This window comes from Saimiri boliviensis, chromosome 14 (assembly GCF_048565385.1).
Source record: "Saimiri boliviensis isolate mSaiBol1 chromosome 14, mSaiBol1.pri, whole genome shotgun sequence".
Classification (NCBI taxonomy): domain Eukaryota; kingdom Metazoa; phylum Chordata; class Mammalia; order Primates; family Cebidae; genus Saimiri; species Saimiri boliviensis.
In genome coordinates, this window is record NC_133462.1 from 29,225,715 (window position 1) to 29,239,364 (window position 13,650).

At 55.3% G+C, this 13,650-nt stretch overlaps 1 protein-coding gene across 1 annotated transcript; it reads left to right on the plus strand.

The window, feature by feature from the left end:
• The first annotated feature begins 4,791 nt into the window (after window positions 1-4,791).
• Window positions 4,792-13,314, plus strand: LRRC25 (leucine rich repeat containing 25). Its single transcript, XM_039465976.2, has 3 exons — window positions 4,792-4,988; window positions 5,473-6,266; window positions 12,464-13,314. Exons 2-3 carry the CDS (start codon window positions 5,482-5,484, stop codon window positions 12,600-12,602), a joined length of 924 nt encoding a protein of 307 aa, XP_039321910.1. The 5' UTR covers window positions 4,792-4,988; window positions 5,473-5,481; the 3' UTR covers window positions 12,603-13,314.
• Window positions 13,315-13,650: the final 336 nt, after the last annotated feature.

Sequence of the window (13,650 nt, forward strand, 5' to 3'; positions counted from 1 at the left end):
GTCTGTCTGGGGCCATCTCTGGTGGCTGCCTGAGGGTCTTTGTGTGGACTGGCTGGCCCTGCCTGGGACTCAAGCCCGGGACGGTTTGAGGTACATCATGGGGCAGCAGAGGGACCCCAGGGAGGTGGCCTCTGAAAGTTCCAGGCTCCCTTCGGGCAGGGAGGGACTGGTGGAGACTTGAGCTGCCCCCATTCTCAGAAACCTGGGTGTAGCCAGCTGGGGCTGTGTCAGGAAGGTCCAGACCCCAAGACTCCCAGACCTCTGGATCCCAAGACCCCAGGATCCCCAGGACACCCAGACCCCAGAACTCTCATATCCTAAGACCCTCAGACCCCAGGACTTCAAACTCCAGGGCCCGCAGACTCCAGGACCCCCAGATCCCACGATTCCCAGACCTCTGGATCCCCAGATTTTAGAACCACCAGACCCCTGGGACCCCAGCCCCAAGACTGTCAGACCTCTGAATCCCCAGGTCCTGAACTCCCACCATGTCCCCACCAAACCTCCATATCCCAAGATCCCTAGACCCTAGGACTCCCAGACCTCTGGATCCCCAGACTTCAGAGCCCTCAAATCTCAGGACCCCCTCCAGAACCCAGACTGTCAGACTCCAAGACACCAGCCTCTCCAGGCCAACCTCCAAAACTCGCTATCCCGGACCCCAGGCCTGCCTGCCCCCACCACCTGCAGCCTCGGATCTGGCACTTCCTCATTTCTTCATTTCCTTCTTTTCTAAGTGGTGTCGGAAGTGGACTCCCCTAGTAACCTCCCGGGGCGCGGAGGGCGTGCAGCTGCGCGGGGCTCGCTGCTGCCTGGGCTCCTCCATCCCTCTGGTCTTTAGAGGCCCCAAGAGCTCCCCTGCTCCCTCTGCCTACCGCAGACACGGTGAGACGAGGTCATCTGCAAACCAGGAAGCGATTCTGCTGGAGCCTTGATCTTGAACTTCCCCGGCTTCCGGAACTGTGAGGAATCAATTTTTGTTGTTCATAAGCCACCCTAGTTTATGGTGGATTTGTTATAGCAGCCTGCACAAACACTAGGAGACATCTGCTCTCTACCCAGGGCTGCTCCCACCCTCCCACCATGGGGCCTTTGCACAAGCTGTTCCCACTCCTGGCTGCTGTTCCCTACATCTCCTCCTCCTGACTCCCTAAGGGCTTCCTTGATCATCCCATTAAAAAGTTGCTTCTGGGCCGGGCGTGGTGGCTCAAGCCTGTAATCCCAGCACTTTGGGAGGCGGAGGCGGGTGGATCACAAGGTCGAGAGTTCGAGACCATCCTGGTCGACATGGTGAAACCCCGTCTCTACTAAAAAATACAAAAAATCAGCTGGGCATGGTGGCACGTGCCTGTAATCCCAGCTACTCAGGAGTCTGAGGCAGGAGAATTGCCTGAACCCAGGAGGCGGAGGTTGCGGTGAGCCGAGATCGCGCCATTGCACTCCAGCCTGGGTAACAAGAGCGAAACTCCGTCTCAAAAAAAAAAAAAAAAAAAAAAAAAAAAGTTGCTTCTGGCCAGGCTGGTGGCTCACGCCTGTAATCCCAGCACTTTGGCAGGCTAAGGCGGGCGGATCACAAGGTCAGGAGATCAAGACCAGCCTGGCCAGCCTGGTGAAACCCTGTCCCGCTCTGCTGCCCAGGCTGGAGTGGAGTGGCACAATCACCTGGACTCAAGTGACCCTCCCACCTCAGCCTCTGAAATAGCTGGGAGTACAGGCTGAAGCCACCATGCCTAGCTTATTTTTTAATTTTATTTTATTTTTAGACAGAATCTTGCTCTGATGCCCAGGCTGAAGTGCAGTGGCGTGATCTCGGCTCACTGCAACCTCCACTTCCCAAATTCAAGCGATCCTCCAGCCTCAGCCTCCCAAGTAGCTGGGATTACAGGCAGCTGGCACCATGCCCAGCTAATTTTTTTTTTTTTTTAATTTTTAGTAGAGTCGAGGTTTTACCATGTTGGCCAGGCTGGTCTCAAACTCCTGACCTCAAGTGATCCTCCCACCTCAGCCTCCCAGAGTGCTGGGATTGCGGGCGTGAGCCACCACACCTGGCTGACCCAGCCATTTTAAACTGCACAATTCGGTGGCGTTTCACCACATTCATAATGTTATGCGACCATCACGTCTATCGAATTCCAGAATGTTTCCATCACCCCAAAGAGAGAACCCATCACCGTTAGCAGTGATGACCCCAACTTCGCGTTCTGTCTCTCCCAACTCCTGGCAACGGCTGATCTGCTTTTAGTCTGTATGCATTTGCCTACTTGGGATATTTCTTTCTTTCTTTTTTTTTTTGAGATGAAGTTTCACTTTTGTCACCCAGGCTGGAGTGCTGTGGTACGATCTCAGCTCACTGCAGCCTCAGCCTCCTGAGTAGCTGGGATTACAAGTACCCACCACAATGCCCGGCTGATTTTTTAATTTTTAGTAGAGGTGGGGTTTTGCCATGTTGGCCAGGCTGGTGTCAAACTCCTGACCTCAGGTGATCCACCTGCCTCAGCCTCCCAAAGTGCTTGGTTTACAGGCGTGAGCCACCGTGCCCAGCCTACTTGGGATATTTCATGTAAATGAAACCACACAACACGTGGCCTCTCGGAACTGCCTCCTTTCACTCAACATGACTCCCTCCGGTTTGGTTCCAGTTGTAGCGTGGCTCAGGGCTTCTTCGTGGCTGAATCATAGCCCCCTGTATGAATGAGCCACGTTTCCTTATTCGTTCCTCAGTTCACACTGTACACATGCAAATGTGCAGGGAGGAATTCCCAGAAGCGGACCTGCTATGTCAGCAGGCGCCTGAGTGTGTCGTTCCGGTGGCCTGTGCCAACGTGCCCTCCGGCGAGGCTGCGCCAGGGACACATCCCACAGCCCGCCTGGCACGGAAGATCATTGCACTGCTGGATTTCTGCCAATCTGATCGGTGAAGACAGTTTATGATTTGTAGTTTTCTTGTTAGGAACGAGCTTTTCCTTTTTTTTTTTTTTGAAACAGGTCTTCTGTTGCCCAGGCTGGAATGCAGTGGAGTGATCTCAGTTCACTGCAGCCTCCGCCTCCTGGGTTCAAACGTCTCCTGCCTCAGCCTCCCGAGTAGCTGGTACTACAGGGGTGTGCCACCATGCCCAGCTAAGTTTTGTATTTTTAAAGTAGAGACGGGGTTTCACCATGATGGCCAAGCTGGTCTCGAACTCCTGGGCTCAGGCTATCTCCTCCTTTCGGCCTCCCAAAGTGCTGGGATGTCAGGTGTGAGCCACTGCGCTCGGCAGGAATGAGTGTCTTTGGACACGTAGAAGAGCGGTTTCCGGCTTTTTCTTCAAGGTCTCAGTTCAAAGCCTTTGACCATTTCTTGGAGTGGAGAGATGGGAAGGACAGAGGTGGAGGAGAGGGGAAGTGTGGGGAGCAGACTTCCAGCCCCCAGGTCCCGGAGAAGCCGCTGCACATGTGACAGCTGTGGACACGGAGGCACAGCGCAATTAAGGGGGCACCGTGAGTCGGGCTGGCGGAGGTTGGAACCTGGTCTGCCTGACACCAGGTTCAGGTGAGACCTTCTCCCAGCACCTTCCTCAGTCTCATTTTTGTCACTAATACCCCTCCAGTCTGCCTCAGGCCCCCATCTGCTTCTGGGACCTCAGCCTCCCTCCCATGTTGCCCACCCAGACACCAGGCTCACTCCAGAGGGGGTTCTTCAGCCAGTGCCCCTCTGCCCACACACCAGCTTTGGCTCCATGTGACCCCTTCCCCTGCCACCAATTCCTTCTATCCTCTCCACTCCTTTTATTTTTTTTTTTTAAGATGAGCCAGGCGCGGTGGCTCAAGCCTGTAATCCCAGCACTTTGGGAGGCCGAGGCGGGTGGATCACGAGGTCAAGAGATCGAGACCATCCTGGTCAACATGGTGAAACCCCGTCTCTACTAAAAAAAAAATACAAAAATTAGCTGGGCATGGTGGCGCGTGCCTGTAATCCCAGCTACTCAGGAGGCTGAGGCAGGAGAATTGCTTGAACCCAGGAGGCGGAGGTTGCGGTGAGCCGAGATCGCGCCATTGCACTCCAGCCTGGGTAACAAGAGTGAAACTCTATCTCAAAAAAAAAAAAAAAAAAAAAGATGGGGTTTCGCCATGAGGGCGAGGCTGGTCTTGAACTCCTGACCTCTGGTGATCCACCCACCTCGGCCTCCCAAAGTGCTGGCATTACAGGTGTGAGCCACCGCGCCCGGCCATCGTCTCCACTCCTAACCATGCTATTCCAGGCAGCTACATTTTCCCAAGCTCCTGGGATCCCCCTCATTGTCCCCTCCAGCATAGAGGTGCCATTGTGCAAGAACTCAGTGGGAGAGGCTTGGAGGAGCTTGGAGAGCCAATGACAGGTGTGGGGAAACTTGGAGAACTCCTACTTATGTGTTGAAGCCCCAGCCGTAATGTCTTCTCCTCCAGGGAGCTTCCGGGACACTGTCCTTCCCTCCGGACCTTCGTTGACTGCATGGCACTAGGAGTGTCTGTGTCCAGCTCTGCCCTCTCTTAAGACATTTCTTTGAGGACCTGGCCAGGGCTAGGGCTTCTTGGGGACCCAGCGTGGGTGATGTTTGTTGAATGAATAAGTAACACATGAGCTGGGAGTCAACTGAGCTGAGATCTGGAAGCGAGTTGAGGTGGCAGTCAGCTGGGGTGGCAATAGGGGACATGAAGTCACTGGGCTCTCTCGAGAGGGAAGTGGGACCCTGGGCCGCCCCTCCCCCTCCCTCTCCTGTGAGAACCTTAAGGCCCTGCAAGGGGGCGGGTCTCTGTCTTCATTCTTCCTCTCTCCTCTCCACCCAGACACCAGTTCCTCTTCCCGCTGCTGAGTCGCTGGTGCAGAGCCAGAGGAGCGCCAGGGACCCCAGAAGCGCCGCGGAGGGTGCTGGCCGCTGCACCCGGTATCCAGGTGCGCCAGGTCGCAGCCCCTGGGTGCTGTGGCTTTTCCAGCATCGCCGAGGCAAAAGCGTGGCAGTGGGACCCAAGAGGTAGGCCCGAGGCTCTAGAACTTGCACCTGTGCGGGGACGCCAACCGGAGCTGGGGGGAGCCTTTCAGCAGCCCCCACTCCCCCTATCCCAGGGCTTCCAAGCGACCCCACGTTGTGGGAGAGACTAGGAGCCCGGGATCGGGGGCGGGGCCGTTTCCAAGGCAACCGCTTATTTGCATAGGGTCCCGTCCTGGCCGAAGGGGGCGCCCAAAATGTCCAGGACGTAGCAGAAGGCGTTAACTGGGACCGGGTCTCCTCCTCGCCCTCCAAGCCCGCTAGGCACCGGGGTTACCTATCCATTCCCCAGAAGGGGAAACTGAGGCAGCCGACCAGCCCGAGGAGGCGACCAGACCCGGGCTCCGTTTTACAGTTTCAGGAGCGGCTCGCGCTGGCCTGAGCGATGACAGTGAACTCCGGGGCGGGGAGGGGAGGCGGGGTGGCCGCAGGGCTGAGGTCGGGGCTGGGATTCCGCGTCTCTGTGCAGGTGGCTTGGATGGGGGGCGCCCTGGCCTGGACGCTGCTGCTGCTGCCGCTGCTGCTGCCGCCGGAGTCGGACAGCCGGGACCTGTCGTGCGCCGTGTCCCCCGCGGGTGTGGACTGGAGCACGGAGTTCGGGGACACGTGCCTGAACTTCAGCGGCCTCGGCCTCCGCCTGCCCCAGAACCAGTCTCTGCGCGCCCCTGAGGTGCGTGTCCTGGACCTGTCGGCGAACGGGCTGCGGGAGCTCCCGGCGACCTTCTTCTCCGGCCTGCGCAGCCTTCAGCTCCTGGACGTGCTGCAGAACCCCCTGTCCCACGTGCACGGGGCGCTGGCCGCGCGCTGTGACCTGGACCTGCGGGCCGACTGCGGCTGCGCCCTGGCGCCCTGGCACCGGGTCCGCAGAGACAACTGCTCCGGGCAGGCGCCCCTGCTCTGCTGGGACACCGCCGGCTCCCAGCGCAACCTCTCCGCCTTCCTGGAGGTCAGCTGCGCCCCCGGCCTGGCCCCTGCGGTCATCGCGGCGGCGGCGGCCAGCGGGTGCCTGCTGCTCGGGCTCGCCGTCGCTGGCCCCTTGCTGGCCTGGAGACTCTGGCGGCGCCGCGTGGCCAGAAGCCCGGACGTGGGCAAGCCCTGGGCCGCTCAGGACGGGCCCAAGCCCGGTTCAGGCTGGCAGCCACGGTACAGCAGCCGGAACTCCCGCAAGCCCCAGGTGGTCACCCCACCCCGCCCCTCCACTCCCGACTATGAGAACATGTTTGTGGGCCAGCCAGGAGCCGAGCACCAGTGGGCCGGACAGGGGTAAGTAACCCATGAAGACGCCTGCCAAAGTGACGAATAGCAAAGCTACACACACAGACGACCCGGGTTCAAATCCCGGCTCTGCCGGGGCGCAGTGGCTCATGCCTGTAATCTTAGCACTTTGGGAGGTCGAGGTGAGCTGATCATGAGGTCAGCAGTTCGAGACCAGCCTGGCCAACATAGTAAAACCCCGTCTCTACTAAAAATACGAAAAAAGGAGAAAAATTAGCCAGGCGTGGTGGCATGTGCCTGTAGTCCCATCTACTCTGGAGGCTGAGGCAGGAGAATCGCTTGAACCCTGGAGGCGGAAGTTGCAGTGAGCTGAGATTGTTTCATTGCACTCCAGCCTGGGTGACGGGGTGAGACTCTGTCTCAAAAACAAAAAAACAAAAAAGCAAAAAAAGTCAAACAAATCCCAGCTCTGCCACTTGCAGGCTGTGGGATCTTAGGCAAGTAGCTTTACTTCTCTGAGCCTCGGTCTCCTCATCTATAAAATGGGAGAAGACTGGCTCACATCCGAAATCCCAGCACTTTGGGAGGCCAAGGCAGGCAGATCACTTGAAGTCAGGAGTTCGAGACCAGCCTGGCCAACACAGTGAAAACCCATCTCTACTAAAAATACAAAAATTGCCGGGCGCGGTGGCTCAAGCCTGTAATCCCAGCACTTTGGGAGGCCGAGGCGGGTGGATCACAAGGTCAAGAGATCGAGACCATCTTGGTCAACATGGTGAAACCCCGTCTCTACTAAAAATACAAAAAAAATAGCTGGGCATGGTGGTGCGTGCCTGTAATCCCAGCTACTCAGGAGGCTGAGGCAGGAGAATTGCCTGAACCCAGGAGGCGGAGGTTGCGGTGAGCCGAGATCGTGCCATTGCACTCCAGCCTGGGTAACAAGAGCGAAACTCCGTCTCAAAAAAAAAAAAAAAAAAAATACAAAAATTGCTGGGCGCGGTGGCTCAAGCCTGTAATCCCAGCACTTTGGGAGGTCGAGGCGGGTGGATCATGAGGTCAAGAGATCAAGACCATCCTGGTCAACATGGTGAAACCCCATCTCTACTAAAAATACAAAAAATTAGCTGGGCATGGTGGCTCGTGCCTGTAATCCCAGCTACTTGGGAGGCTGTGGCAGGAGAATTGCCTAAACCCAGGAGGCGGAGGTTGCGGTGAGCCGAGATCGCGCCATTGCACTCCAGCCTGGGTAACAAGAGCGAAACTCCGTCTCAAAAAAAAAAAAAAAAAAAAATTATTCTGTGTAAGTGTGATGGCGGCTGCCTGTGGTCCCAGCTACTGGGGAGGCTGAGGCAGGAGAATCACTTGAACCCGGGAGTCAGAGGTTGCAGTGAGCCGAATTCATGCCATTGCACTCCAGGCTGGGTGACAGAGTGAGACTCCATCTCGAAAATCATGTAAGATAAAATGGGGGGGGGGAGTTACAGCCCCCATCTTAGTGTGTTGGGGTAAGAATTAAGCAAGTTCCCATATATGGCACAGACTTCCCCTTCATGACCTGTAAACCCAGTTTCTGGTCGCCAAGGACGAGGAGAGAAGAAGCGACTGCTTGGGCAGAGTCGGGGCTCTGTGGTGGCTGTCAGCAGCGTGAGCCCAGATTCCGTGTGACCCAGGGCTCTCTGAACCTCCATTTCCATCTCCATAGAATGGGGACAGCCCCCCATGTCCCCATGACATACATGAGATGTTAAAGAGATGCCCTACAGGCCGGGCGTGGTGGCTCAAGCCTGTAATCCCAGCACTTTGGGAGGCCGAGGCGGGTGGATCACAAGGTTGAGAGATCGAGACCAACCTGGTCAACATGGTGAAACCCCGTCTCTACTAAAAATACAAAAAATTAGCTGGGCGTGGTGGCGCGTGCCTGTAATCCCAGCTACTCAGGACGCTGAGGCAGGAGAATTGCCTGAACCCAGGAGGCGGAGGTTGCGGTGAGCCGAGATCGCGCCATTGCACTCCAGCCTGGGTGACAAGAGCGAAACTCTGTCTCAAAAAAAAAAAAAAAAAAAAAAAAAAAAAAAGATGCCCTACAAAATCCCAACACCTCTAGACCTCTAGATGACTTTCTTCTTGTTTTTTTTTTTTTTTTTGGAGATAGTCTCACTATCACTCAGGCTGGAGTGCAGTGGTGCGATCACAGATCATTGCAGCCTCAAACTCCTGGCCTCAAGTGATCCTCCTGCCTCAGCCTCCTGAGTAGCTGGGACCACAGGCAGGTGCCACCATGCTCAGCTAATGTTTTTTTTTTTTTTTTTTTTTTTTTTTTTTTTTTTTTTTTTTTTTTGAAAAGGAGTCTTGCTCTTCTTGCCCAGGCTGGAGTGCAGTGTGGCATGATCTCAGCTCACTGCAACCTCCACCTCCCAGGTTCAAGTGATTCTCCTGCCTCAGCCTCCCGAGTAGCTGGGACTACAGATGTGCGCCACCATGCCCAGCTAATTTTAAAAATACTTTTAGTAGAGGCGGGGTTTCACCATGTTAGCCAAGATGGTCTCGATCTCCTGACCTCATGATCCACTCGCCTCAGCTTCCCAAAGTGCTAGGATTACAGGTATGAGCCACCACGCCCGGCCTAATTTTGGTATTTTTTGTAAAGACGGGGATCTTGCTATGTTTCTCAGGCTGGTCTCAAACTCTTGGCCTCAAGCGATCCTCATGTCACAGCCTCCCAAAGTGCCGGGATTATGGGTGTGAGCCACTGCGGCCAGCCTCTAGATGATTTTGCTGGGCTTAGACAAATGAGTTGAACTTTTCTAGGTTGGGGGTGGGTGTGGTGACTCACACATGTAATCCTAGCACTTTGGGAGGCCAAGGCGTGCAGAGCATCTGTGGTCAGGAGTTCAAGACCAGCCTGACCAACATGGTGAAACCCTGTCTCTACCAAAAATACAAAAATTAGCCAGGTGTGGTGGTAGGCACCTGTAATCTCAGCTACTCAGAAGGCTGAGGCAGGAAGAATCACCTGAATCCAGGAGGTGGAGGTGGCAGTGAGCTGAGATGGCGCCACTGTACTCCAGCCTGGGTGACAGAGTGAGACTCTGTCTCAAAAAAAAAAAGGAAAAAAAAAAAAAAAAAAGATTCTGTGGGTTGGAAAAGGGAGTGGAGGGAATTTCAAGGGGTGGGAACCCCCCTCAGGTGCAGAGACCCAGAGATGGAAAAGAATTTGCTGTGAATGGTTCTTGAGAGGGGTGACTTGCAAGCCAAGGTGTTGGGGGAGCAGGGAAGACCGAGCCAGATGGGGCCACGTCATGGGTCAAGGCCGTGTTTGGACAGCAGAGTTCATGACAGGAGGCAGGGAGGCTACCGGGAGACCACTGCTGGGAAAGGGGGGTATGCAAAGCAGGTGTAGAAATGGCTCAAAAGCAGAAGTGGTCTGCAGCAGGGTGTTGAAGACGCGGCGCACAAAGGCAGCTTCTGTGCTGATGCTCACTGCGGCCTCCCTGTCCCTGAGGTCACCAGATCAGCCTCCTTTAAATCCCTTTTCTCCAGAAGCACTGTGTTTAGAATCGAATGTGTCATTTCTACCCTACATTTTTTTTTTCAAGGCAGGGTTTCACCATGTTGGTCATGCTGGCCTCAAACTTCTGACCTCAGGTGATCCGCCCACCTCAGCCTCCCAAAGTGTTGGGATTACAGGTGTGAGCCACCATGCCTGGCCGACGGTTTTTTTTTTTTTTTTTTGAGACAGAGTCTCACTCTGTCTCAAATTCCTACTAGAGGGTAAATGACTGATAGATGCTGCTTACCCAGAGTGGCCCTTTTGCCGCCCCCCCTTTTTTTTTTGAGATGGAGTCTTGCTCTGTTGCCCAGGCTGGAGTGCAGTGGCATCATCTCAGCTCACTGAAACTTCTACCTCCTAGGTTCAAGTGATTCTCCTGCCTCAACCTCCCAAGTAGCTGGGATTACAGACACCTGACACCATGCCCAGCTAATTTTTTTTTTTTTTTTTTTTTGAGACGGAGTTTCGCTCTTGTTACCCAGGCTGGAGTGCAATGGCGCGATCTCGGCTTACCGCAACCTCCGCCTCCTGGGTTCAGGCAATTCTCCTGCCTCAGCCTCCTGAGTAGCTGGGATTACAGGCACGCGCCACCATGCCCAGCTAATTTTTTTATATTTTTAGTAGAGACGGGGTTTCACCATGTTGACCAGGATGGTCTTGATCTCTTGACCTCGTGATCCACCCGCCTCGGCCTCCCAAAGTGCTGGGATTACAGGCTTGAGCCACCACGCCCGGCCTAATTTTTGTATTTTTAGTAAAGACAGGGTCTCACCATATTGGCTAGGATGGTCTCGATCTCCTGACCTCATGATCCACCCACCTTGGCCTCCCAAAGTGCTGGGATTTGGGCGTGAGCCATCGTACCTGGCCCACTGGCCCTTTTTACAAGAGGAGCTGGGGTGGAGTTAGAATATTCAGGAGGCAGCCTGGCGTGGCAGCTCACACCTGTAATCCCAGCACTTTGGGAGGCGGAGGAGCGCAGATCATGAGGTCAGGAGTTCGAGACCAGCCTGGCCAACACACAGTGAAACCCCGCCTCTGCTAAAAATACAAAAATTAGCCGGGCATGGTGGCCTGCACCTGTAATCCCAGCTACTTGGGAGGCTGAGGTAGGAGAATTGCTTAAACCTGGGAGGCGGCGGTTGCGGTGAGCCGAGATCCCACCACTGCACTCCAGCCTGGGGAACAGAGCGAGGCTCCGTCTCAAAAAAAGAAAAAGGAAAGAAAAAAGAATGTTCAGGAGGCAGGAAAGTCCTTCTCTGGGGGTTTTGCTGATCTTAACAAATATTCCTAAGCGACTCCCTGTTGATCTTAACAAATATTCCTAAGTCACTCCCTAAGTGACCAATTTTGTGGATGCACAAACTGAGGCTCCGAGACTTACCTTTATATATGAGGGCCGCAGTCAGTTGCTTCGGTGGTGAAAACGTTTCCCATCTGAAGGAGCAGACAGCGTGCTGCAGCCTCTTGTGACCATGTGACCGACGTGGCCAGAGCTTCCGATTTTTCAAGAGGAAATGAACATTTAGATTTTAGTGTAATAATGAACAGCTACCTCAATTTTTGTTTTTTTGAGACGGGGTCTCCCTCTGTCACCCAGGCTGGAGTGCAGTGGTGTGATCACAGCTCACTGCCACCTCCACCTCCTGCGCTCTAGCGATTCTCCCGCCTCAGCCTCCCGAGTAGCCGGGACTCCAGGCGCACGCCACCACACCTGGATAATGCTTTTATTTTTTGTAGAGACGAGGGGTCTCACCATGTTGCCCAGGCTGGTCTCAAACTCCTGGCCTCAGGGGGTCCTCCTGCCTCAGCCTGCCAAAGTGCTGGGATTATAAGCGTGACTCACTGTGCCTGGCCGCTATCTCATGTTTAAGGAAGGAAAAGGGGTTCAGGGTCCTCTGACCGCAGCGTTAATCCCCAGAATCTTCCCTAAATCACTCCCCTCCCCCAGCTTCCTCAGGGGTGGGGTTGGCTGGGAGTCAGAACACTACCCCATGCCTCAGTTTCCCCTATGTATTCGGGGTGGACTCAGCCATTCTGAAACTTTTTTTTTCCTTCGGAGACAGAGTCTTGCTCTGTCACCCAGGCTCGGGTACAGTGGCGCAATCTCAGCTCACCACAACCTCTACCTCCTGGGTTCAAGCGTGCCGCCATGCCTGGCTAATTTTTGTATTTTTGGTAAAGACAGGGTTTCAGATGGGCGCTGGTGGCTCACGCTTGTAATCTCAGCGCTTTGAGAGGCCGAGGCGGGTGGATCACAAGGTCAGAAGTTCAAGAGCAGCCTGGCCAAGATGGCAAAACCCCCTCTCTACTAAAAATACAAAACTTAGCCAGGCATGGTGGTGCCTGCCTGTAATCCCAGCTACTCGGGAGGCTGAGGCAGGAGAATCGCTTGAACCTGGGAGGCGGAGGTTGCAGTGAGCCGAGATCGTGCCACTGTGCCCCAGCCTGGGCGACAGAGCAAGACTTTGTTTAAAAAAAAAAAAAAAAAAAGAAAGAGAGACAGGGTTTCACCAGGCTGATCTCAAACTCCTGACCTCAGGTAACTCCTGACCTCAGGTGATACCTACCTCAGCCTCCCAAAGTGCAGGTGTGAGCCACGGGACCTGGCCCCCTCTGAACTTTCTCGAAGCTCAGGTGCCTGCCCCGAGTCCTCCTCCTTCCCCACCTACCCTTGGTCTGTCTGTCCCCACAGGGCTCACCCTTCAGAGGACAGTGACTTTTACATGAACTACGAGGACGTCAACCTGGCCTCCCAGCCTGTCTACTGCAACCTGCAGTCCCTGGGCCGGGCCCCAGTCGATGACGAGGAGTACGTGATCCCCGGGCGCTGAGCCCACATTGTCCCAGCCTCCACCCAGACCCGCTCCAGTCCTTGCCGGGTGACTCAGGGCATTCCACCCCCTCTCTGGCCTCAGTTTCCCCATCTGAAGAATGAGGACAGGAAAGGACTATCTTTGAGGCCCCAGGGGGACTCTGCCACTCCCTCCCCATCCCCCACGCCACTCCTCAGCGCCCTCGGCTCCTAGAGGAGGAGGAGAGACCCCCAACAAGGGGACAGGAGGGTCACTGCGCGAACCCTGTCGTCAGCCTCCTGTGGCTGTGCCGGCCGTGCTCAATAAATGCTTTGAGGCTGGTGAGGCTGTTGGCTCAGGGTGAGCCGGTTCCTCAAGGTGAGGATTTGTGAGCTCCAAGACCAAGTCTCTCTCCGAGACTCCCAAATTACTCCCCACCCCATCCCTCTTTTTTTTTTTTCCTGAGACAGAATCTCACTGCGTCACCCAGGCTGGAGTGCAGTGGTGCAATCCTGGCTCACTGCGACCTCTGCCTCCTGGGTTCAAGCGATTCTCCAGCTGGGATTACAGCGCCCACCACTCTACCTGGCGAATTTTTTTTTTTTTTTTTTTTTTTTTAGTAGAGACGGCGTTTCACCATGTTGGCCAGGCTGGCCTTAAACTCCTGACCTCAGACGATCCACCTGCCTCAGTCTCCCAAAATGCGGGGACTACAGGTGTGAGCCACCGCGCCCGGCCTCTTTCCCTCCCTCCCTCCCTCCCTCCCTCCCTCCCTCCCTTCCTCCCTCCCTCCCTCCCTCCCTTCCTTACCTTCTTCCTTCCCCTTTCTTTCTTTCTTCTTTTTCCTCTCTTTTTGAGACGGAGGCTTGCTCTCGCCTCCCCGGTCGCAGCGCGGTGGCGTGCTCTCAGCTCCCCGCCTCCTCCACCTCCCAGGTTCAAGCAATTCTCCCGCCTCAGCGTACTGAGTAGCTGGGATTCCAGGCACCTGCCAGCACACACAGCTCATTCTTGTACTTTCAGTAAAGACGGCGTTTCACCCAGGCTGGTCTCGAACTCCTGACCTCAGACGATCCACCTGCCTCAGTCT

Bases quoted from the DNA above. Each gene is read 5' to 3' on its own strand.
- LRRC25 (XM_039465976.2), top strand. From the start codon at position 5,482: ATGGGGGGCGCCCTGGCCTGGACGCTGCTGCTGCTGCCGCTGCTGCTG. The intron at 6,267-12,463 runs GTAAGTAACCCA...CTGTCCCCACAG, and splicing joins CACCAGTGGGCCGGACAGGG to GGCTCACCCTTCAGAGGACA.